Source organism: Heloderma suspectum, chromosome 6, assembly GCF_057233095.1.
Source record: "Heloderma suspectum isolate Gila_16-S chromosome 6, 16-S_ref, whole genome shotgun sequence".
NCBI lineage: Eukaryota > Metazoa > Chordata > Lepidosauria > Squamata > Helodermatidae > Heloderma > Heloderma suspectum.
Window position 1 is genome coordinate 73876473 of NC_139463.1, and position 25590 is coordinate 73902062.

The 25590-nt window shown below is 48.3% G+C and overlaps 1 protein-coding gene across 1 annotated transcript in view; it reads left to right on the top strand.

Annotated features, from left to right (window-relative positions):
* The first annotated feature begins 2073 nt into the window (after window positions 1-2073).
* LOC146341177 (G protein-activated inward rectifier potassium channel 1-like) overlaps window positions 2074-25590 on the top strand; it is a 29256-nt gene continuing 5739 nt past the window's right edge. The window contains exons 1-2 of the mRNA XM_084808291.1: window positions 2074-4182; window positions 22579-22795. Coding sequence (XP_084664417.1) covers window positions 3529-4182; window positions 22579-22795 — 871 coding nt within the window. The 5' untranslated portion in view covers window positions 2074-3528. The remainder of the gene's footprint in view (window positions 4183-22578; window positions 22796-25590) is intronic.

Here is a 25590-nt window from a genome sequence, read left to right on the forward strand (position 1 = left end):
GCTCTTCCGCTTACAACACTCAAAGCAACTTACATTCACCGGATCAAGGTGAATGAGTGAAAGTAGAAGTAGAATGAGCTCCCAACACTGATCTTTCGCAGTAATTCATGCTAACAGTTCACTCTCCTTTCTCCTTTATCAAGCCCATCAATGGGGTGCTTAACCCCTCTCCTCTCTGCTGATAATCCCCTGCAAATGCTTAATCCACCCCATCCCTGTTGATTTCCCCCAGGAAATGCCTAGCCCGTTCACAATGGTTTCCCCTGCAAATGCTTGACTGCTTCTGTCCCTCTTGATAATCCCCTGCAAACGCTGAACCCTACTGATTGTCTTAACCACTGTTCCCAATTGTTCTCCTCTACAAATGCTTGCAAATGCTCACATGCCTACTGATTCTTCCCTGCAAATGCCTGCCTAGGCATTTTAATCATTTTCCCCAGACAGGATCCTAAACTGGAAGGTCAGCTGAAAGGAATTGGCTGGTGGGGGGGGGGGCATTGGCAGGGGAGAATCAGTGGGTGTTTGAAGGTTTAAGAATCCCCTGCTGTCAGCTAATTCCCCCCTGCAAATGGCCTCTCCATTCCTACATTATCTTGGAGAGTTTGGGAAAACGCATTTGCAGAGATCAAGTGTTGTTCTACTTGTAGACGTTCCATACATACAACAGCCTCTCTGTGACGGGGCAGGGTCACTTCTGCATGTATTTCATAAAGAATTTAGCTCACTCTTATGAGGGATGATCAGTGAGTTGGGAAAGCCACTCTGCTCATGCTCAGAGGTCTTTTTGCCACCTGAAGATACATTGTGAGCTTGAGCCTTTAGGTCAGACTAAAATGATTGAATATTGAAGGGCAGCTAAAGCAAAAAAAAAACCCCACACCTACTGCTTATTTTTTTTTAAAAAAAGAGACAATTAACATATACAGCTGTTATGTTGTAACCATCTATAAAGGCTCAGTGGGATGGATAAAGTCTGAGTAAATAATGGAACTCTAACATTTCTTCCAAGCTATCAACAATCTTCATAAGGATCAGGTAGTTACTGCCATATGCCCCTTTATTGGGATACTGGGGAAAATAAATACTTTAAAGAAGGAAACTGTCTTATCAATGCCATAATCTCTCTCCCTTCTTGTTATAGAAAGACGTACCAGAATTCAAAGCCACCCTGAAACCCCTGCCCTGCATGGGTTTACTTACAAAAGGAAGTACTTCTTCATGCAACACATCATTAATTTGCGGAACTCACTGCTTCAGGATGTGATGATGGCCCAAGGGCTTAGCCAGCTTTACAATTGGTGGCGGCAGAGGGAGGTTGTTAGACAATTAATGGAAGAGAAATCTATCAGCAGCTGCTACTAGCCCTGATGGATAAATGGAACCTTCATGCTCAGTAGCAATATCTCTAAATACAAATTGGCAGAGCACAAACAACAAGGGAGAGCCCTCTGCCCTCTTCAAGCAGCTTCCAGGAGACCACTGATGGGGAACAGGAAGTTGGGCTATTATTTCACTAATTTCTGCACACTTATCTGGGCTTTCTTCAATCAGGGAGCTCCACAGGTCACAGGAACTGACCAGATGCGAGCCTGCTTAGCGCTGGGGGTCCTGTGCCCTTTAACCCTTTAAACAGCAGGGCTCTTCCGATGCGCTGATCGGCAAGAGGGGAAAGCCACTCTGCTCATGCTCAGAGGTGTTTTTGCCGTGGAGGCCGGTGGCTCCCATGTCAGTGGGGATGTAGATCCGCTCTGGGTTCCCGTCAGAACTTTAAAGGAGTTCCGAACCTATCAGGTTCAGCACCTCGGATAGCTCCTTTAGAGTTCTGGCCGGTTCTGACGGAACCCCAGAGCGGATTCACTGCCCCCACTGACATCGGAGCCGCGCGTCTCTGCTCAGCGCGAGCTTGAGCCCTCGGCTCGGATTCAGACGAGCCGTCTCCCTCCGCCTCCGCCACCAACCATCATCTCCACGCTTCCCACTTCCAGTGAATCCTCCCCCGCCCACAACACACACCCAGCCCCCGCTGGAAACCGCTGGAGAGGGCGGCGCACTCGCCGAGAAGGAGGAGGAGGAGGCGGGCGAGGGTGGGCGACGCTGCCCGCGAGGGGCAGACGACCGCGGCGCGGAGAAGCCCCGAAGCGCAGGGCAGGGGCCGCGGTGCGTGGAGAGGGAGGCGGCGGCCGCCAGGCGGCGCTGCGAGGCCCTGTCGGTCGACTCCACTTCGCTTTGGTGCCCGCGCGACCGGATCCTGGGACTTCCTCGGCTGCCGCCTCCGAACTGCTAGCCTGCCTTGTCGCCGGGACCGCTGTCTTCCCTAGAAAGGGCCGAAGAGGTTAAGTTTTCTGAGCCGGCTAATCCCAGCGCGCTGGGAAAGGGATTGGAGGGGAGGGGAGGGGAGGGGAAGCGAAAGGGGGGGAGGTTTCGCCCGGAGCTCCTCTTTCTCCAGCTCTCCTCCTCCTCCTTCCCTGCGCTGCCAGGGGAGCGCGAATCCGCGGAACCCGGGCAGGCGGCGCAGGGCTGCGCGCCCACCCGCGCACGAAAGACAGCGGCACCGCTCCCGCGGTGTCCTCGCCCAGAGAGCGCCGTCTAGGGCGGGTGGGACGCGCCGCACCGCGGCACATCCGACGCCCCTCTCGCCCCCTCGGAGCTCTTGGGCACCCCGCGCCTTTTCCAGGGGGCAGCGTCGAAGAAGGGGACGCCGCCCAGCGCTGCTCCTTGGACGCCGCCGGCGGGGATCCGAGTTTGCACCGTGCGTCCCCAAGCCGGCTCAGAGACACGGCTGGCGAGACGCTCCAGTCGTGCCTGTGCGGCTCGGCGGCGGCTCTCCGGTCCATCCGTCTCTCTCCAGCCTCAGTCGAGGGTCTGCGGAAGAGAACATCGGTGCCTCCTAGCCAGCACACTGGGTGCCCATCCAAGGGACGGCAGGAAATCGGTCTGTGCCCTACAAATACCAGTCCTTGGCATTCAGAAGGAACCCAGCCAGCCCACCCTGGAAGCCAGCCATCACCCAGGGCATGGAATAGGGCTCCCAGCCCCGGTAAGCTGGGCATCTGTACTGCCTGGGCATCCCAGCAGCACCAGCCATCGCCAGCATACAAAAGGGGCCGCCCAGCCAACCCAACTGAGCCCGTTCCTTGTGGACTTGGCCTGAAGAAAGGAAGAAAAGAACAACATCTGACCATCTGGGTCCAGTTTGTGCCATCTGGCACTAGCTTCATGCACAGGAAAGGCAAGCCACAGGTCCAGGTTATGGAAGCCATGGCCCAAACCAGCTCACGGTAAGTGGGTTCAGTATTACACCCTGACGACATCGTATCAGGCCATGGTCAGCCAGTGAGGCACGGCCAGCCAATCTCACCCCCTAACAGTGATTCGCGATGAATTAGCAAGCCCCCCCCAGCCGTTCAGACAAGACAGCCAAGTCTGGTGTATGTGTGTGAACACAAAAGGGATCCTGTCCAGTCTGGTTCTTGTTCCAGCACCCACGGCATAGGAACCCATCTCGGGAAGCTCTTCCTCCTTGCCAGGATGTCGGTGGTGCGAAGGAAGTTTGGCGAGGACTACCAGGCCGTGGTCGGCGGCCCAGCAGCCCGGCGGAAGCGCCAGCGCTTTGTGGACAAGAATGGGCGTTGCAACGTCCAGCACGGCAACCTGGGCAGCGAGAACAGCCGCTACATTTCAGACCTCTTCACCACCCTGGTGGACCTCAAGTGGCGCTGGAATCTGCTCATCTTCTTGTTGACCTACACCGTTGCATGGCTGGTCATGGCTTCCATGTGGTGGGGCATTGCTTACCTCCGCGGTGACCTAGAGATGCACCACAGCCCCAATCCGGGCCACAGCCCCTGTGTGGCCAACGTCTACAACTTCCCGTCAGCGTTCCTCTTCTTCATCGAGACAGAGGCGACCATCGGCTACGGGCACCGCTACATCACCGAGCGCTGCCCGGAGGGCATTGTGCTCTTCCTGTTCCAGTCGCTGCTGGGCTCCGTGGTGGATGCCTTCCTGATCGGATGCATGTTCATCAAGATGTCCCAGCCCAAGAAGCGTGCCGAGACCCTCATGTTCAGCCGTGCCGCCGTCATCTCACAGCGGGACAGGAAGCTCTGCCTCATGTTCCGGGTGGGCAACCTGCGAAACAGCCACATGGTCTCAGCTCAGATCCGTTGCAAACTCATTAAGGTGAGTGCAAGGGTTCAAGGGACTCGGTTGCACAGTGATGGGGATTCTTGCAGCACACAAGCTGCATTTGAATGTGGGAGAGGCCTGGGTTCAAGTTTCAAGCCCAACCTCTGACCCGGGCCCATGTCCTGTGTGGTCTTGCGGAAGTCTCTCGGTCTCACTTCCCCCATCTATAAAATGAGAAAATGAAGAACTGCATCATGAGGTTATTGTGAGGGCAGGCTCAATCAAGATAAAGTCCTTTACAAATGAAAGCAGCTATATAAATGGTACATATTCATAGGCTCTGAGCAGAGCAAACACAGGTTCCAAGGATAATGGGTGGACAGGATTGAGAGTTTGTGGCGCAGGCTCCAAGGCTGATGATCAAGTGATTTTTCACTGCTACTGAGATGTACAGCCTCTGCTGTATGTTAGAATTCTTGCACAAATGTTCAGGTTTTGCTTTTGAGGCTTGATTTTGTTGAATACATACATTTATCAAAATATATACATACAAAGACAATAGATACACATACATCTGGCATGTACTCACTTTACAATCCTTACTCACATTTACTTTGGAGTAACCCCCTCTTCCAGCAGGATTTTATCCCAAGTAATCATGCATAGGATCAGGTTGTAAATCTTATTGCATTCAGTATTTTTACACCATCCTTCCCTTAAAATTAAAAACACACGCATCACAAAATCAAGTTAACACTCAGAATAAAGGAAGTTGGGGAAATCAAATCAGAACATCTACAGCTTGAACTTTTGCAAGCATATGTGCGTTATTTTAAGTTGCCCATAGAACTTTGTTTCTGGGTGGCAAATAAATATTGTTAATAAGCAAATAAATGAATATGAGTACTCATTTGAGAATTAAACACACTCCCATATCACATGATGCATATAAGTTTGTGCCACTTCATTTGAGTGAGGGCTCAGTCCAAAACATTTTCAGTGTCAGCCCTGGAACATAGAAAATCATACTAAATACAAGGTCTTTAAAGGCATGTGAAGTGCCTTTCCTTAACCACTAAGCAACCTCAGATGGCACATACACGTGCATTCTGCACTGTAACGCACAGCTGAATAAACGCTCTGCACTATTAGCTTTGACTTCACCAGTTACCTGTTGGAGAAAGGGGATTGACTGCAGTCCTTTCCTCCTCTCCATCAGGTGATCGGTGCTGACCATCTGTTTGGCATGAATGAACCTCACATGAACCAGCTTGCACCCAGCCCATTGTTCTCTGGGTCAGAGTAACAGTGAAGTAGCAGGAGCAAACAGTGGACAAGACCGGGGAGGAAACAGAGCTTTGGGGAGGGGGGAAATCACAAGTGATGCCTGGAACTCTTCCTTCCAAGTCCATAGGAACAGGCTGCAATTACTTGGCAGCGAGAGCTCAAAAGCGCACTTGTCTAGGGTGGAGTCCTGGCATGAAAAAACAGATTCCAGGGCTGAGCCCTTCTATGCCCTGTGTAAAGTTAAGCCCTGGAGCCGTGGTGTCTCAGATGTACCAAGGCTGGCTTACCCTATTTTGAAATAACTGAAGTAATACACATTACCATCTAAAGGGAAGGGGGTGGGTACGTAAGACCATTTGAAATGAAGGAATTGATACATGTTGCCCTCTAAAGAAGGGGAGCCCTCAAAAAACCATTAAGCCACAGAGTCTTAAATTATCTAAGTGCACCACTGCCCCGGAGAGGAGGCAAAGGCGGCTTATAGCAGATGCACCTGTACAGCACAGAGAAAGAGAGCAAGAAGGGGCATAGTGCAAAATGAGGAAAGACAAGAGGCAGAAACACAGGGTCGGGGGAGCTGGAAAAGTAAGATCCTTAGCAATATCCCTTGTTTTTCCTCTCCGCCATGCGATAAATAATGAACGCATGAAATTCACGGACACAGGAATTTGGAATGGTTCAGCCTTCCCCAATCCGGCCCCCTCCAGTTGTATGGGACTGTAACTCCCATTATCCCTAGCCAGCACAGCCACTCACTATGGACAATGGGGGTTGTAGTCCAACACCTCTGGAGGGCACCAGGTTGGAGAAGGCTGCAATAGCCACTACTGCTGATGGGCATCAGAATGAATACATAAAGGTCTATCTGTGACTATTAGCCAGCCAGGCTTGAAGCCTTTCTGTTCATAGACAGGTTGTCCCCAGTTACCAGATACCGCTGGGGACAAATGATAGGTGATTTCTGTCTCCATTTTGCCTGGATTTATTGATGGTGTTTTGTCTCACCCAGAATAAGAGTTCCCAAGCTCTTATGTTTCACCTCTCTCTTCCAACTTGCAAAGGCAAAAGGGTGGACCTTTGAAGGACCATTTTATATAAGTACTAAATAGATGCAAGGGGGCAATAAGTTATTGTAGGTTTGCTTTGAGTATGCAATCTCTTTCAGTACAGAAACTGATGCTCTTGTTCTCACAGTAATCCAAATATTCTTTCCACATCCACCATATCTATCCTGGTCCATGTTCCTTGCAGAAGAAAATTAAGCAGATGCCATTTTAAAATGAAAGCAACTGCAGAAACTCTGGTCTTTCTTAATTTAACATAATTTGTTATCTTTACAGCTACAATATCCCAAAAGTCTCAGCAATCTGGTCCTTACCTTGGGGATTTTCATAGCTTCCTAGAGTCTTGCCAATCATATGTTAGCTGCAAACAATAAATATTGAATTGTGCCTTGAATTTCCTCCTTTACATAAACCTGAATATTCTCTAATAACAGAAGCTTTGAAGTATCTGGGTGATTATAACTCATAATGATATGAATAATCCATAAGATCTCTCTCTGCCCAAGACATTCTAATACATGGACATCTCCACCATTATGAATTTACCTTCCTTTTCCTCCACAACTTTTTCATCATATTCCTTATCCCTGTAATCTCTATAACATCTTTGGGCTATAACGCCACTCAGAAATTACTTGGCAGTAGAATTCATTCAGTGACAAACAGATATAAAAGAACAGCCTATTATTCCAAAGATAATGGCAAAGATCCTCATCTATATATGCCACATTGCATCCTGACTAAGGCTGCAATCCAATATCCACTTACCTATGGGGCTTACTTCTGAGTAGACATGTATGGGATTGTACTGCAAGATTATTGCACTTCATCCATTCCCACTGAAATCAGTGAGATTTAAGTCATGATTAACTAGTCCCATTGCTTTCAGCAGGATCTATGTGCAACTAACTTAGTCTGGATCCAACCTATCAAGTTGCTTTTTCTATAATTTTATACAACGTATTTTAAGATTTCTGTTGTACAATTCTTATAGATCCTAAAGATCATTTCCTTCTGACCTGGTCCTCACAAGTTATTGGTGACCTCCTAAAATCCCTGTAATTTATTTTCTCCAAAACAAAACGGGTTGGATCCAGACCTATGCTGGGTTCCAGATCCTATACACATTTCACTGGGAATAAGTCCTATTGAACTAAATAGGGCTTATTTCTAAGTTGACATGCATATGATTGCATTCTAAGTTAAGCCATGACCAGATAGTCATGACTTAAGTCCCACTGATTTCAGTGGGAATGAAGTACAATTAACTTAGTATGGATCCAATCCCACTGATTTATTTGTAAGAACTAATACAGTCAGCTGCCTCTGTCCACACTCAATCCTTATCAAATCCTTTAATTTTGTAGGTGCCACTCCTTCCCATTTTGTAAAGTCCCCCATAGACCCATTTGAAATTTCTCATATATAGCATAAGCAGCAACAAAAACAAAAGTGAGTTAGTTGAACTCTTAAATTTATGCCGGGTCCTTAAAGGGCTACACTAAGAACATTGAGTTGGATCCAGACTTAGTCATGCTTAGAGTAAACCCATTGAAATCAGTGGGACAAGTCATGACTTAAGCCATCTCACACTTCAGTTTGGGATTCTGAATGTGCAGACTTCAAGTCAGGGTTTTTCCTCCTCTATCCCCTGCCCCCAAAACTGCTTTTTAAAAAGAAATTTAATAACATCTTGCCTGATGAAACAACCTAAAGGTCTTGAAAGCGTGGACATTTTTGTGATTGTTTGGCCTTATTTAGGGTATTACACTAATATGGATTTTGAAATCAAGACCCATTGCTCCCAAGCATGACTCTTTTCTCAGTTTACCATAGAACAAGAGTGCAGAACCTCAGGCCCAGGGGCCAAATCTGGCCCTCTGAGGGTCCCAATCCGGCCCTTCAGGGTTCCCCAGATTGCCACACCCCCTTCCCTTGGCCTCCCCCCTCTCCCCCCCCCCAAGATAGTTTGGTGGTTTTCCCAGCTTTTGTGCACTTTTTCCCCCATTCTAAAGGATTGAAATGCCTCTCCTAAGACTGCTACTGGAATTAAGAGCTTTAAGGTACGATTTGCTGGTATTTTTTTGGACTTTGTTGCTTTTTGGCCCCTACCCCCTTTTGCCTTCCACCCCCCCCCACCACCTGAATGCACGCGCGCGTGCGCACACACACACACCCCCTGAGCTTCTCCAAAATGGAATCTGGCAAAGACCTTCTGCACCTCTGACATAAAAGGTTCTCCAAGGCAAGGAGGCCCCCAAAATATGATGTTGATCTAATTCTCTCTATTTGAACAAGGAACTGCACTTGGCAATTATAACAGTATCCTAGTTTGGCCTAGCTCTCCTTCACCGCCAGCTTCATCAACACGAACTTAGCTTTTCTGTCATGTTCAGCCCCACGAAATTCAGAACTAGTTTTGAGGTCCATCCCTGCCAGGGGTTGGCATTTGGGGGAAATCTGGGGCTAGCCAGCCCTTCTTCCTCTTGGCAAGAACTCTTCCCCTGCTGCTGTAGCCCAGCCACAAGAGTAGGAAGCGCCTCAAGCTGTCATTTGCATTTTTGCTGCTGTCTTCGCAAGTTCCTGCATCCGTGGAACAAGCCGTTCTCCGACATGGCCCAAATCCAAACCCAAGCGCTTTGACTATCAAAGGCAATCCTGGCTGGACCGTCAAGCACTAGAAACTTTTGACAGATCATGGCAGCAGAAGGGCATGCGGTGGCATCTAGCAAGCACTTCATGGGGCTTGATTCCAACAGCTGAGCTTGAAGGTCAAAAGCAGGGCTGTGTGCATTTTGTCTCTACCCATCCACAGAACTGCTGCTGTCTGTTGCAAAACAAAGCACCATCAAAATTCCAGCTTTCACTTTATTTTTAAGAAGTCAAGTTTCTAGTCCTTACTGTTACAGAGAAAACTTGAAAATCTGTACTCTGTCTTGTATATATTCTCAGAAGAGCCTAAGGAAGATTACAGAGGGCCCAGGGCTTAATTTAAATCAGGGCCCTGTCAAGGGTGGCCATGTGTCCTCTTTAACAGTCCTCTATTTGAAGGGGTCTGGGGCTTAATTTAAATCAGGGCCCAGCCAAGGGTGGCCATGTGTCCTCTTAGCAGTCCTCTATTTGAAGGGGTCTGGGGCTTAATTTAAATCAGGGCCCAGCCAAGGGTGGCCATGTGGGGCTTAATTTAAATCAGGGCCCAGCCAAGGGTGGCCATGTGCCCTCTTAGCAGTCCTCTATTTGAAGGGGTCTGGGGCTTAATTTAAATCAGGGCCCAGCCAAGGGTGGCCATGTGTCCTCTTTAACAGCCCTCTCTTTGAAGGGGTCTGGGGCTTAATTTAAATCAGGGCCCAGCCAAGGGTGGCCATGTGTCCTCTTTAACAGTCCTCTCTTTGAAGGGCTTTCCTGTCCAATTCTCATTTGAAGACAAAGAACCGTAAGAACTGTTGCCCATCAATAGATAGCACCTGGACAGCAGACCGAAGTGGCAGGCGGACAGGTCACCTGATCACAGTCTTCCCTACAATGGTGAGATGTATTATATATCTATTTAAGTTATAAGAATTATTTCTCAATTTGCATCTCTACATATAAATTAGCACATCCAAATTTTATACAAATCACTGTCCTCTTTTGTTCCTTTTTTGGAGATGCATTTCCTCTTTTTTGTTAGGTCATATGGGGCCATCCTAGCCCAACCTCAGATTCTGATAGCGATATGGCATATGTAAAGAGGGTGTGTCTGAACATGTGTAGACTGCTATTCCATCACATCTGAGTAACCATAGCCAACCCCCATCTGGAATTAGCAAGTAAGCAGTACTTAATTTCTAAAAAAAACCCCAGAGGTGCTGGGTCTTTTGCAAGACACACCAACACCATTCTCTCTAAACTTCAAGGTGTGAGACTTCTATAGCAGGAAATCGATTTTGCACATGCTCAGAGGCACTGCCCAGAGAGTTTGGAGAATGTGGACAGAGAGGGTTTTTTCCTCCCCCTCTTATTCCTAGAACTTGGTATCACACAATGAAATTGATGGATGGTAGATTCAGGACATAACAAAAGGAAGCATCCCTTGGCACAAAGCATCACGAAATGGATGGAATTCACTTCCACAAGGAGATAAGATAAATCCATGAAGGATAAGTCTGTGAACAGTTACATTAGCCATGATAGCTACAGTGGTGCTGTTAGGTAATTTTAGACTCTGGAATTAATAGTTCTGCAGCGGGGAGGGAGGGCTCAGAGATTAAGTGTTACCACCCACCCACCCTTTACTTTCTTCAAGATGTGTTAAGCCAGTCTGCCACATTTGGGGGGCCCTCCTTCTCGTTCTGCTGAGCGGGGCCCTGGCCTTCTTCCCCAAAGCCCTACCCTGACAGCACCATTGCACAGCTAAGTGGAACCCCCCAAGAGCCAGTGTGGTGTAGTGGCTAGAGTGCTGGACTGGGAGTCGGGAAATCTGGGTTCTAGCCCCCACCCAGCCATGGAGGCCCACTGCGTGACTTTGGGCCAGTCACAAACTCTCAGCCCAACCTACCTCACAGGGCTGTTGTTGTGAGGATAACATGGAGAGGAGGAGGATTGTGTATGCCGCCTTGGGTTCCTTAAGGAGGAAAAAGGCCAGGATATAAATGTAATAATTAATAAATAAATAATAAAAATAATTCATGTATTTATAAACATCTAGAAAGTAAATAAATAAAATGATTGGAGGCAGTTTGCTACCAAACCCCGGTCAGTGAGGAGCAACAGCAGAAGGTTACATTGACTTCTTCATGCCCCATTTACGGCGTTCGCAGAAGCATCTGATCAAGCTTTGTAGGAAACAGGAGGCTGGACTGCACAGGCCTTTGATGTGTTCCAGCAGAGTGCTCTCCAGTGTTGGCTCTTAGGGCACTGGAGAGCGCTAACTCACTTAGGGACCTCAGGGGACATGGTGGTGGTGGTGGTAGTATGGCGACTGCCGTCTCTGCTCCACTGGCCAGCAGCTGCTGCCTGAAGCAGCCACCTCACTCTGCCTAATGGTAGAGCCGGCCCTGCTCATGTTCTAAGTGAGACGGATAAACTGAGTGCAAGCACTGATTCCCAGTCGCAATGGATCTTACGGGTCCATCTAGCAGGGGGTGGGTTGGGTGGCAGTGCCGGCTCCGGGTTTTTGAGGGCCCTTGGGCAAGATACCCTCCCTGGACTCCCTCCCTCAGTGAGTCTCCCTTCTTACCACCATTATCACCAGCTGCTATTGCTCCTCACCCTCCTTCTCATAACAGTTACCGCTTGCTTGCTTGCTTGCCTGCCAGGCAGACGGTCAGTGAGCAAGTGGGCGGTGGCGTCTCCCGCTCCCCACCACTGTTGTCTGGGCCAGAGCGAGAGGCACGGGAATACGCAGGCAGCTGTGGTGAAGAGGAAGAGCAACTCCAGGGGGCCCCTGCTGGGCTGTGGGCCCTGGGCAGCTGCCCAACCACGCCTACCCTTGATGCCTGCTCTGGCTTTCTCTGTTATTTCGTTCGGGGATGGGCTGCTTGTGACCCTCCATATATTTCGGCCTGCAACTGCTACCCGCTCACACCATTGGCTATGCTGGCTAGGGCTGATGGGAGCTGCCCGCCCCAGCTTTAGGCCGCAATCCTGTGCATGTGTAGACAGAAAAGAAGTCCTACAACTCCCAGCATGCCCCAGCCAGCATAGCTGGCTGGGGCATGCTGGGAGTTGTAGGACTTCTTTTCTGTCTACACATGCACAGGATTGCGCCCTTGGTTATCGTTGCAGGCGACTTCTCTCCCCGCCTCCAGTGCTCTGGGGAGGGGAGTCCCGGGCACGCCTCGGGGCCCCGGCGCCCCTTCAGCCGCAGGCGAGAGCGTGCCGGCTTCCGCTCAGCGGCGACTCCGCCGTCTTTCCCCGCGCGCGGGGAGGCCGCGTGGCTGCGCGCCCCGGGCGGCCCGACCTCCGCGGCTCAGCCGCCAGCCGGCGACGACGCCTCCGCGCCCCCGATTAGCGGAGCGCCGCGGCGTTCTCCGCTGCCGAGCGAGCCGGGCGCAGAGATGAGCCTTATCGCGCCGCCGGCCTCAGGCTCCTGTCCGTCTTTTTTCCTCGCCGAGAGGGGCCGGGCGTCCCAGCCGGCTTGCCCCGCGCCTGAGCCCCCCTGCGCTCCGGCTTCCCGGGGAGACGGTATCCTTACCAGCTAGCCTCGGCCACGCATGCCAGCGCGCGGGCTTTTGGGGCGGCGCAGCCCAGGCCACAACGACGTCAGAAGGGTTTTGTGCACGGCAGAGTTTGCGCGTCAGCACCTGCGCAACACCTTTGAGAGGCCCGTAAGGGGCCGGGGGGCTTTACAGAGGAGAAAACTACTGCCTGGCGATGACTCATACAGATGAGCCGAGCTGCTGCTGGAGCTGGCCAGAAAACAGTAATTCTCATCATAATCATCGTCCGACCCTCAATTCTTATTAAAACGAGAAACAAGTTTCTAGTCCTTAAGGCTGCGGGGTGGGGGTGGGGTTATAGTTAGGGTTGTCAACCAATGCATTTTTAACCAAGCATGACAGGTTGGCCATTACGGGGGAGAGGGGGCGGGGTGAATCCCAGAAGGAACAGTAAGGTAGTACCCGCATTAGGACCCAAAAGTGACCAAACGTTTGAGTTTATCAAAAACTTTTCATTGGTGTAGAAGATTTTAAAAGAAAAACATATGTCTCAGTCCCTGCAGTTTTTGGTCTGGCTGGAAACGGTTTGCGCTAAGCATGGCCATGGCCTTACTCTAATTAAGCACGCAATCCTATGCATATTTAGACAGAAAAAAGTCCCAACTCCCAGCATTCCCCAGCCAGCCATGCATCCTAAAGCTGCAGTTGCACCCTAAAGCGGCAATCCTATCCATATCCATTGAACATAGGGCTAATTTTAAATATGTATAGCAGTGGTGGGGACTGCAACTCCCATCAGGCCTAGCCAATGTAGCCAGTGATGGGAATTACAGTCGATCAACCTCAAGAGGGCCACTTGTTTCCCTTCCATGATAGACAGGATTGGCTACATGTGGGCATAACACCATCTCCATTCCATTTTCAGCCTATTACAATCTGCCAACTAGAGCTTTTTCTTCTTGTTCAGCAACATCCCCTTCTCCCCCTCTATTTTGCTTAGCATCCACACTGATTAACAGTTTAAATGAACTCGAAAACTTGTTCACTTCTCTGTGGCCTTTAAGTTGGTCCTAATAAGGTGTGACCCTACCTTAACCTTTTGAGCAATTAATGGAGTGATTAAAAGATTGAACAAATGATGTTAAAGAAAATGTCTCAGTCTGGACTCCTGTTCAGTGATCCACCCTGTCTGCCTTCTATTCCATTCCACTTCCATGCCCAGGTTTTCCAGGCCCCTCTTCCTTCCAACAGACACTCAGCACTCTGGCGGCTAAGTATGCTCAATCCATATTGAGGGGGAGGGCTTTAGGTGTTTTCCCCTAAAAATATAAACCTTGGGGATTCCCTGAATGTTATTATTTTTCTCTCTTGCTTTTTAGTAGCCTCATTTTGGCCAAGAAGCCTTCATAACTCAGCACTTATTAGGAGATCTATAGTATAAATGATTTTTAAAAAAACATTTCACTAGTTCTTGGATACTGGTCCCTTTTTGAGATATTAAGGGTGCAATCCTATGCATGTTTAGACAGAAACAAGTCCTACTACCTCCAGCATGTCCCAGCCAGTGTGTTGCAGGACTTTTTTCTGTCTAAACATGCAAAGGTTTGTGTCCTAAATGAAGTATGATATCTTGCTTCTGCAGGTTTCTGCAGTTCTCACAGTACTCTGTATTCGAGAGACCTGAGCTGCTTTATATGAGACTGTGTTTGTGCATGTTAATTTCCTGCTCCTTATGTCTGGAAGTACAGCTTCTTCGTGCCTCCTGTCTCTCTTTCTTCAAATCCTTCCTTTAAACTCACCTTTTCCCTGAAGATTTTGCCTTAACCATTTAGTTCTCATCTCAAACCAAAATAAATCCTGTGTTGGGTAACTGTGTTTGCTGACATTCACCTATTGTTATCTGTGCCTTTTCCACTCTCCCCCCACCCCAGTTCGCGGCCAAAATTCATATTGTAAGCTCCTTGGGGCAAGGAACTCTCTTATCATACTTATGGTACACCAGGGTCAGTTCTAGGTTTGAGGGGGCTTTGGCAAAGTGACCTCTGATAGGTCCCTCTTAAGTGGGTGGGCCTTTTCAAGGTAGGGCCTTGTAGCACAACAAAACCAGTGGGCTTTTCTTGTTTCCTTTTTAACTGCTGTAAGGAGTGTCGAAGCTCCTCCAGCCAGCAGCATTCTGGTGTCCACCATTTTGTTTTTCCCACAATGCCCCAGATATTCCATTAGTCTACGACATTGTGAGAAAAACAAAATAGCAACTGTCACTAAAACATGGCAGCCCCCACAGATGACTGCCATTTTCTTTTTCCTCCTGCAATGTCCCAGTGTACTGCAACATCAAGGACACTGGGAAAAACAAAATGACAGCCGCCGGTCAAATTGAGGCTGACACGCCCGAATCCCGTCTGAGGGTAGGCAGGCGTCAGTCCAGTAGGCCAGCCTAATGATAACTTGCTGTAAGGTGCTTGTAAGGAGTTGGTAAGCTGATAATCTATAATGTCCTAGGGAGCAGTGAGAGGACGTTTATCACTCCCTTCTTTTCTCAGTGATTTGATTGGCTGTGAATGTGTGGTAAAATTCTCCTTGTCACTTGGAAGGCAATCCCAGACAACCAGCTTACCATGTGCTTGCATGGCACACCATAAGTTACCACTTGGCAAATAGCTGTCAGTATCCATGTAGTGTTCTGATGTTATCATTTTGGTGTGCTACCAAGAGCTTCACATTTTGTTTCCAGGCCCAGTTCAAGATGCTGGTGCTTACCTTCAAAGCCCTAAACCAGGGCTGGGCAACTTGTGGCATACCAGATGTGTTGGCCTACAACTCCAATCAGCCCTAGCCAGCATAACTAATGGTGAGGAATCATGGGAATTGTAGGCCAAAATATCTGGAAGGCCACAAGTTGACCATCGCTGGCCCTAAACCACCTTTTCCCAACCTCCAGATGTGTTGGAATACAACCTCCCATCATCCCCATCCAGCATGGGGAAGGCTTCCCTAAACAACGTGGGACCTAAATATCTGGAAAAGTGCGTCGCCAGATAGTGGCCTGAAGGTCTTATGATCTTCAGAGGATGCTCTTATCCATGTACCCTTGTTAGCTGAAATTTGTTACATGGAGAGCTAATAGCAAACGCTGGCGGTGAGTGCTGACAGAAATGAAGCCAAAATGAGGCTGCTGAGAAGGTAGAGGGAGGTATCAGCAGACTTGGGGGGGGGGGGAACCTTGAGATTTGCAAAAATACAAAAAAATAAAAATCTTTAACACAAAAATCCTAAGGGGCGAGGGGGAACCCAGTCCAATGAAGACTTGAGTATGCTTGCTAGCCACAGAATGTTGAGAGACAGTTGGAAAAGAAAAATAGTGAATTGGGGGCAGGTCTGGCACAAGTTCTCCCACTGCCAGAGGCGTAAGAGCACACGTGCTGCTGCCACCTCATACCCCCTTCCCTCGTCTCACACATACACCTACGCCTTCCCTTTCTCTCATCTTGCACGCCTCCACCCCTTCCCTCATCATACGCACCCCATCTTTCGCCTTACCTCGACACACCCTTCCCCTGACTGTTACTACCACTGCTGCCACGCTGGCACTCTGGAAAGCTGCAAGTTCGGAAGAAGTGGTCAGTGTGGCTCTTGCAAGAGTCCACCCGGCCATCACCTGGCTCTCACTGGAAGGATTCTCAGTGTGAGCCAGAGGGTGGATGACTGAGAGCAGCCGCCCATCTTGTGTTTCTCTTGGAGAACACCCTCAGAGTGAAACAGAGTAGGCGGCTGCTCCAGAGAGTCCTGACAGTCGCTTTCTCACTGCCACATTTGCCACAGCAAGAGAGTGGGACTGGCAGGGCTCTCCAGAGCACCAGGGAAACCACACTATTCCCTGCTCCTACTCCACTGCCTGAGGTAGGGCCTTCAGCCTGCCTCATGGGAGGGCCAGCCCTGACTGAGGGAAGGAGGGACTGGAATACCCTGCTAGAGCATCTTCCAGCTTATTAGTTTTATTTGTTTGTTTTGATTTGAGAGCCAGTGTGGTGTAGTGGCTAGAGTGTTTGGACTGGGAGTCGGGAGAACTGGGTTCTAGTCCCCACTAGGCCATGGAAGCTCACTGGCTGACTTTGGGCCAATCACAGACTCTCAGCCCAATCTACCTCACAGGGTGGTTGTTGTGAGGATAAAATGGAGGAGGAGGAAGATTATGTATGCCGCCTTGGGTTCCTTAAGGAGGAAAAAAGGTGGGATATAAATGAAATGAATGAATGACTTTATTAGCCACCCATCTGGCCGGCTACCCAGCCACTCTAGGTGGTGTACAATACTAATAACAAATTTACATAATCATATTCCTGGAGAAGGCCCTAGCTGGCTAGCACTCTGGATAGGGACATTGCTGCTAGGAAGTGAGGATAGACTGCAACATTTTATTTCAGTTCGGACTCATGCACTAATAACATTAAAATCTCTAATCATTTCTACCTGAACGTACAGCCCAGCCCATGTCAGATAATGCAGTAGGGGTGATCAGCTGTTTTCAGGGGGGAGGAGAATGTGGGAGGGTGGAATAGTCCCCCACCAAATAGGTGACTGGTGCTTTTGCTGCTTTCCTGACGGGGGTTGTATCCATGCAATCTCTGGAACTGGATCGAGGAAGAAACCTCATGCGTCACATGTTTTTGCACATGGGCTCCTCATCCAGCCCAAGGGTATGTGCGCAGAATCCTTGCCGAATTTCTATTCATGGAAATAAGAAAATGTGCCCGTGCACCCACTAAATCATCTGAATTAAAGAGCTGCTTTTCTAGGGAATGCCTTTTTGAACTTGACACATGGCTGTCGCATGCTGCATTAATCCTGTTCACAAGCTCCAAAAAATTGTTAAGAGGGAGGGAAGGCATTTTATTTATTCCGTTAGCATAACATTTTCTTTGCCACTTTCCCCCTCCGATGGAGTTGCTCAAAGCAGTTAAGAAAGCTTTTTTTTTAAAGCACAAAAAGAAAACGTGTGAAAGCACAAAAAGAAAATGTGTGAAGGGTGGCAGAATGAATACTGAAAATGACTGTCTTACTGCAGCAGTGTTTTGGATAGTAAATTTAAATGCACACAAACTTCCCCTCCTCCTCCTGGCTACCTAATCAGTCGAATGTGAAAGAATTTCTCTCTCCCTTTTGTTGTATGTACACACATGCACATACACACACACACCTCTGAGGACTCTCTGTTCTGTCCTCGATCTTCTTCTTTCCCCACTTTTCCCGTGTATGCCACCTGCCTCTCACAGGTGTGCCACAAGAGAGGCTTGCAGACCAATCATTTGCATGCTTACTCAGAAATAATTCCTTCTAAGTGAGACTTGGAGCATCTCTACACCTGCCTAAAATTCCGCATTTAAAACAGGGCTTTCTGCTTCCATTTTAAATGCAGGATCACAACGGACTCCCTTTACACCCACTTCCTTCCCCCCTCCTTTTCCCCCTCCTTTTCCTCCCATCTGAGTCTTCCATATGGTTCATTATACAGCTGCTAGATGGCGCTGTGGTCTAGCTGCCCTTATTACAGCTTTTTCTTTTTTACTGAGGGAACTCAAGCGCAGTAATTTGATAGCTCATTATCTCCGATCTTTTAAAAAATGGAATAAAGGTCATTTAGTGTGGGAGACGCCCTAGAGACTGATAACATCTAAAGGACCCGCAGACTTCCATGAGTAACCAAGCCCAATAGTAAGATAAAAGCTCCGTGTGAAGAAGCCCTTGTTCCCATGGATCTGTGTACATATAGAACAAGGGTTGGCAGCCTGTGACCTTGCAGATGCTGGACTGCAAGCCCCATAATCCCTCAGCATTGGCTATGCTCGCTAGGGCTGATGGAGGTTGTAGTCTAGCAACATCCGAAGAGCCAGAAGTTGCCCACCCCAGATATAGAATCACAGCATTACTTGTTTATCTTCATCATCCCTTCACACTCTGTCCAGGAGGCAAAAGGAGAAAAAACCATCACCATGCCCTTCCCACCACTGCCTGGGCTGGTCCATAGCAATGGTGGCTATCTCTGCAAAGAAGCCATTTGTTCCGACAGCAGGCCCTTTGAGAAAAACTGCTGCTCAAGCTAACAATAACCTTGGGAAAGATAGCTGCAGCCTCTCAGGATCAGTACTGTAGTGGCAAATTCAGAAGTGTGGGGTCCCTTCGTGATAGTCACAGCCAAACGCCCTCACAGCCACACACCCTTCTAAGATTATACAGCCTTGTAAGATATACAGCTTTCAACTGGGATCCAAAAACAGTGCAGCTGAGAGCAAGGCAGGGGTATTTCAATTGGATGTCTGAGAAAAAATGCAGGGTGTTAAAATCTTTTTCACCCACTCACTCACTCAAACATGAACATTTTAGGTTTTCAAAATATGATACTCTATGGAAGCTTCACCCTCTCAACTCAGCCCTCATGTACATATTCCTTCTCATTTAAACAGCCCCCTTGCACACTCCCTTAGTGCCTCAACATTACCCATTAACCTTCCCTAAGCTCCTTCATTATATCTCCCCCCTCCCCTTCCAACAGAAACGTCCACACACCCAGCTGGATTAAACTACACACACACACACACACACACACACAGTGGTGTAGTGGTAAATGTGGAAATGCAGGAGCTCATTGTGGCAGTCGCCAAGGGCAGTCCAAACATTTCAGGCAGCTGTGTTGATCCATATCAACAAACCAGTTCTAGGAGTTTTCATCTCCACCAGGAGCACGTCTTTGGTAAAGCAAATAGGTCTTAATTGCCCATTCCAGACCAAGTCATTCCAAAGACTTCGCATTCCAACATGGAACAATATATTGTTGCTTGGAAAATTCATTCCCCCCACAGCTACAGTGAGGATCGCAGCTAAGCTCAGAGGGAACAGGGAATTCTGAGGGGGGTGGCAGATGACATCAGAGTCCCTGCTAATGAAAAAGTGCTGGGGCTGCATCCCTGCAAGCCCTGCCTCCATTACACCACTGCTCTCAGGACTGGACAGGGCCAGGGTGCAGTGACAGCTTCTCCTTTCCCTCCTGGCAAAGGTGCAGATGGTTATATGAGGGATGAGCCCCAGTGAAGTCAGAAGGACTTCCTGCCAAGTAAGCATATATAGCAGAGGTGTCAAATCTCTTTCAGCCAGAGGACTGAATTCCATTTCCGATGCTATTGAGGGACCGCATTCCCATGGTGGGTGGGGCTAAAGGCAAAAGCGATGGGATCAACATAACATATTTTAGCTGAAAGCTTTTACTGCCCATAACTAGGCCTTAGCAGGGGCATTTCATCCAGAGGAGTCTGGCAGCTCCGATGTCAGTGGGATGGTGAATCCGCTCTAGGTTTCAGTCAGAACTCTAAAGGAGCTATCCAAGGTTCACTGGTTTTGGCATTGCATCAAGATGCGATACTATGAAGCCATCTATAGAAATAACTTTACTCAGTTCTCATCCCCATTTCCAGCTCCTGTTGCAGGATCCACCAGTTCCTCTCTTCATTCTTTCTGCAGCTTGTAAGATGAAAGGGTTTCTGCTGCTGTCAATCATGAGCCTTAAATGAAACATGTTTGCTGGGAACATTTTGAAAAGACTTTGACCGCCATCCTTGGCTGTTCTCATCAGCCACTGGGAAGCCAGTCTATTTGAGGAAAATAATAATAATAAAGCATCCTTGCCCATTCACACACATAACATCACATTTGGTTAGCAGATGAATTGCACACTGATTTGAGAAAGAGCTTGGACTGACATCTTAGTTAATAAAGATGACATATCCCAACAGTGACCAAAGCGGGGGAACACATGTCTGATTAATACAAATTGGCAAGGCGTGCTGGTGCTTTTGTGGCCAAGAAAGGAAAATGGAGATGTTCAGAAGTAGCTCATAGTGTTTGGATATGCCCATACCAGCCCATTTCAAGCACCACATTATTTGGCCAAGCGTCTTGTCACGGCACTCACATATCCCAGCAATTGTTCCACTCCTCCATATTCATTAGATTATACACACACACACACTTTTTTAATTTTTTGAAGCCAAATCAAGTGCCCATATCTACTGTAAACACCTCGTTCATTTTCCCCCTGCTAATTATCAGAGCAGCGCTTTCAGAGAATTGCTAGTAGACCTATTGACATTACTGGGGGCTGTTGGGAGGGATTATGAGGAGGGGGTACAGGAAGCATCCAGTTTGCATGGGTATCCTGGCCCAGCATTTAAGTGATTCAGGGATCGCTCACACAAAGTTCCAGTTAGAAGAGTCCTTCCCAGGGATTTCCCAGGGCCACAGCACTGAATGGGAGACAGTGAACTATCTGGCCAAAGTCAGGAGTTGCTTTCCAAAAAAGAGTGAACCCCAGAATTGTACATTCCTTGCAGTGGAAGACAAACATTGCATGCAAGGATACATCAGCACAGCCGGGTGCCTTTCCCTACAATTTACAAATAAGTTTAGCTGTAGAGATTTTAGAAATGGAGGGACAGCTCAGTACATGGTTACGGCCAGAATTAAGTTTTGCAATCCATAGCTTTGTTTCAGCTATCAGAAGGCAGGCTTGGGGCCAGCAGGCTGCAACCTCAGGTGTCTGGGAGCTGCCCACCATTTTAATGTCCCACATTGTCTCCCCCTGCCCCACTCCCCCATCCAGGGGAGGCTGGTGGCTCTGATGCAGAGCACCTTGGATAGCTCCTTTAGAGTTCTGACTGAAACTCAGAGTGGATTCACCGCCCCAGCCTCCACTGCCCCCATCCCTGCTCAATATTTTTTAATTAATTTATTTATTTAAAGTATTTTATCCCTCTTCTCAGCCAAAGAGGCTCCTGGAGTGGTTTACATACAATCAGTTACACATGACAGTTCCTGCCCGCAGGCTTACAGCCTAAAAAGACACAACACACATAGAAAAGGGGGTGGGAAGAGGAAACAAATGAAGTAGTCTGTCAGCAGGGCTGGTGGAATGGCTTTGCTTCTCCTCTCATCTAACTCTGTACAGCCAGTTTCTGTACAGACAGCACATTACTGGACCCCCTCAAAGCTCCTCCCCTAGAGCTGGTCCTGAACAGAGTTTACACTGCCATTGCTCACCTCAAACTTGGATGGTACTGTAGCTACAGGACAGGGCTGGCCCCAAGACATTTTGCCACCTGAGGCAAAGGACAAGATGGCGCACTCTTCCCTTTCCATATGCAGAAGCCAATTGGGCTGGCAGTTGAAACGTACTTCAGTACTGGCAATGAGACAGTGTACTCCACCACACCTGAGGCAGCAGGCTAGTTTAGTGGGCCCAGGTCAGGTTGTGAGGCCTACACAGCCCAGTCCTCCAACAGAGGGAAACAGAAGAGTAAGGGCAGTTGGAGCAGCCAGGAAGTTGCCATGGCTTCCCCCCAATATCTGCTGCCTGAGGTAATTGCCTCACTCTGCCTAATGGTAGGTCTGGCCCAGCAACAGGTGTGAAAGGTACTAAATAGGTACTTGGATGGGGGTGTCTTGCACAGTGCTTGAGTTGGTTGCTTCTTCCGAAATTACACTTTTGTTAATCTGTGAAAGGCACTGAAAGACTCTGAACCATCTCTTGAGGGGACAAAGAGGATCCTAGAATTCCATTTAAGTGCCCGATTCCACAGAGGTCCACTTCACATGATTTCCCCACCCCACCCCTTTTGAAGGGAGAGGCATGTGAATCCATCTACCTGAACCTGATCCACTTTGCCCAAGGCTTCACAATGAGCTACCCCCAGAACTCACATCCAAATCCCCCAGACCAGAATCCAGCCCACCACTGAGCCCCACCCTGAAATTGCTCTGTATTTTAATTCATTTCGAGCACCAGCAGTTTGGATGTCCTCTGTATGACACCCTGGGGGAAAATTCCCATTGCTTTGCGGATGTGAGATTTGTTCGTCACTCGCCAGGACTTCTCTCTCTCTCTCTCTCTCTCTCCCTCTCTTTGTCTTTAGTCACGACAGACGCCAGAAGGTGAATTCCTGCCACTAGACCAATGTGAGCTCGATGTTGGATTTGGAACTGGGGCCGACCAACTGTTCCTCGTTTCTCCTCTCACCATCTGCCATGAAATCAACGACAAAAGCCCCTTTTTTGCCCTCTCGCAAAGATCACTAAGGAATGAGCAGTTTGAAATTGTTGTCATCCTAGAAGGGATTGTGGAAACAACAGGTAAGAGACTGAATCCAGAATGCAGGACACAGAATAATGGGCTCAAGTTACAGGAAGCCAGGTTCCAGCTGAACATCAGGAGAAACGTCCTGACTGTTAGAGCAATATGGCAATGGAACCAACTACCTAGGGAAGTGGTGGGCTCTCCCACGCTGGAGGCATTCAAGATGAGGCCAGACAGCCATCTGTCAGGGATGCTTTGACTTAGATTCCTGCACTTAGCAGGGGGTTGGACTTGATGGTCTTATAGGCCCCTTCCAACCCTACTGTTCTATGATACTATGATTCTATTAATTTGGTGTGTAATCATATGAATGACATTTGTATATCGCTGTGGTCTCCCTATCTGCAGTATGGGGGATCATAATACCTACCTTACAGAGTTGTGGTAACGATTACACTAGATAAAGCATGTGAATCACTTTGAACACTTGAAAGCACTATCAAGGGTCCCTAACTTCTTTGGATCAGTGGGCAGATTTGGAATGTTGACAAATTGTTGTGGGTACTCTCACAATAGGGCTGCCATGGGGCTTGCCCATTCATAAAATAGCTGTCATGGTAGGCATGCACAGTCACAAAACACTCATTTCCCAGGAGGCAAACTGGTGAGACTAAAAGAAAAGTAACTTGTCCAAGAACCTAAGTATAAGGCAAAGGTGGGGTCTGAACTCCAAAACACAAAACCACTCTTTTGAACCCAAATAAAGATGATGCTGGATGGCAGCACTCGCAGTATGGAAGTTAAAAAATTATAATTTTTTAAATCTTGAGAAATAAAATTTAAAATCAGAAGGGGCAGGGAGCCTGGTGGGCGCTATGAGAGGTGTCTGCAGGCACCACATCGGAGACCCAGGCCTAACACAAGGGGAATCAGTGAGACTTAAGTCTCATTTGGTTTTAAATCCCACTTGTAGGGAGGTCACGTTATTTATTTTCAACCAAATACTAGTAATAAAGCCTATACAACCTTTAAAAATGTATGACAGGTGTTCAACCAGGCTGAACAATCAACCACAAATCCTGAATTGTTCACAGCGAAGAGTCATAGAATCATAGAATAGCAGGGTTGGAAGGGGCCTATAAGACCATCGAGTCCAACCCCCTGCTCAATGCAGGAACTAGACGGAGTCACTAGGCTGTAAGCAGGATCGGACCACATGGCAGTGGGGGGGGGGGCTGAGTTGGTGGTAGGCAGGGGCGGGGCCTGGACTCCCCTCCCACCCCTGTTTCTCAGACATACAAGCAAGCACACATGTCCTTCCACCCCCTGACACAAGAATCACACCAGCGCCTCCACCGCATGAGCCACCAAAAACATACATCCAGCCAGCTCTCCTGGAAATCTCTTCCTTCTGACCTACCTACCAACCAGGTGTTTTTAAATATCACAAGTTGGCTGTCCCCCTACTCCCGAGCAGAGATCGCCTCGGCCTTTTTTCCACCTACATATAGACAACAAGTTGTAGGACTGTAAGTTGTATGACTGTAAGTAGAGGACTTCTGTTCTGCTCTGCACGATCTGCCTCACAGCCCAGGAATCTTGCAAATAGGAGTGTTACCAAGACATTAATTACCTGACTTCCTTCTCTGGCACTACAGGAATGAACCTTTTTATACTGTTGTGCATAAAGAACAGAGCGCTGGAGAAGGGTGGGATTTTTCCCGTAGGGTGCAATCCTATGCATGTTTAGACATAAAAAAGGTCCTATAACTCCCAGCATTCCCCAGCCAGCCATGCTGGCTGGGGAATGCTGGGAGATGTAGGACTTTTTCCTGTCTAAACATGCATAGGATTGTGCCCTTAAGCTCAATTTACCATTGTTAAAAAAGAAATTACCATGTGCTTTTGGGGGTAGGGAAGCAAGACATCCCCCCACACACTGCTTAATTTGAGCATCCTCCGCTCCAGTGTCAGTTCTACAGCCCATCCATAGGACGTGCTTTCAGGATCTGCAGCCCTATTTCAAGCCCTTTGAAGTTGCTTTGTGTAAAAGCACTAGCAGCTCTAAAATGAGGGGATGGCATGTCTCAGGAGACCCAAAATGCTCTTCCTCTGATCTTTGCGCACTCCCGGGTTGCTGCTGTTTGAATTAGGTCCAGTGAAGTTTAACTGTATCGGTAGCGTAGCTGAAGGGAGAGAGCTGATTCATGTAGTCAGTGCATATTCATCGTCTCTCCCAGCTTTCACCAAACTGGGGCCTTCCAGATGTGTTGAACTACAACACCCATCATCCCCAGCCAGCAAAGCAAGGCACCAGGTTGGAGAAGGCTGGTCTTGCCTAAGGACTATCCCATTGGGCCTTTGAGAGTTTTCCTGGCAGGTGGAGGCTGTATAACTTTAGTGAGCACGCAGGTGAATGAGTCCTTGAGAATATGGCTGATAGGAGTAGGCTCCGTAAATCTTAAAACAGTGTTGATGTAGTAGACAAAGGGCATTTCTACACCAGCCTGAAATCCTGCATTTAAAATGGGGCTTTCTGCTTCTGTTTTAAATTCAGGATCACCACTGACTCCCTTTATATGCGCTTCCTTCCCCCCACCCCTTCTCCCCGTAATCTGAGTCTTCCATTATCTTTCACAGATCTCACTCCTCTTCTTGCCACTTTAACTCTTTTCACGGAGGAAACTGAAGCGGAACACGATGGGGTAATTTGATAGCTCATGATCTGCAATATATTTAAAAACGGGACAAAGGGCATTTAGTGCAGGAGATGCCTTGGAGGATCATGGCGTCATGTAAAGAGCCTGCAAACTTCCATGAAGGATCAATCTCAATCACAGGATAAAAGCTC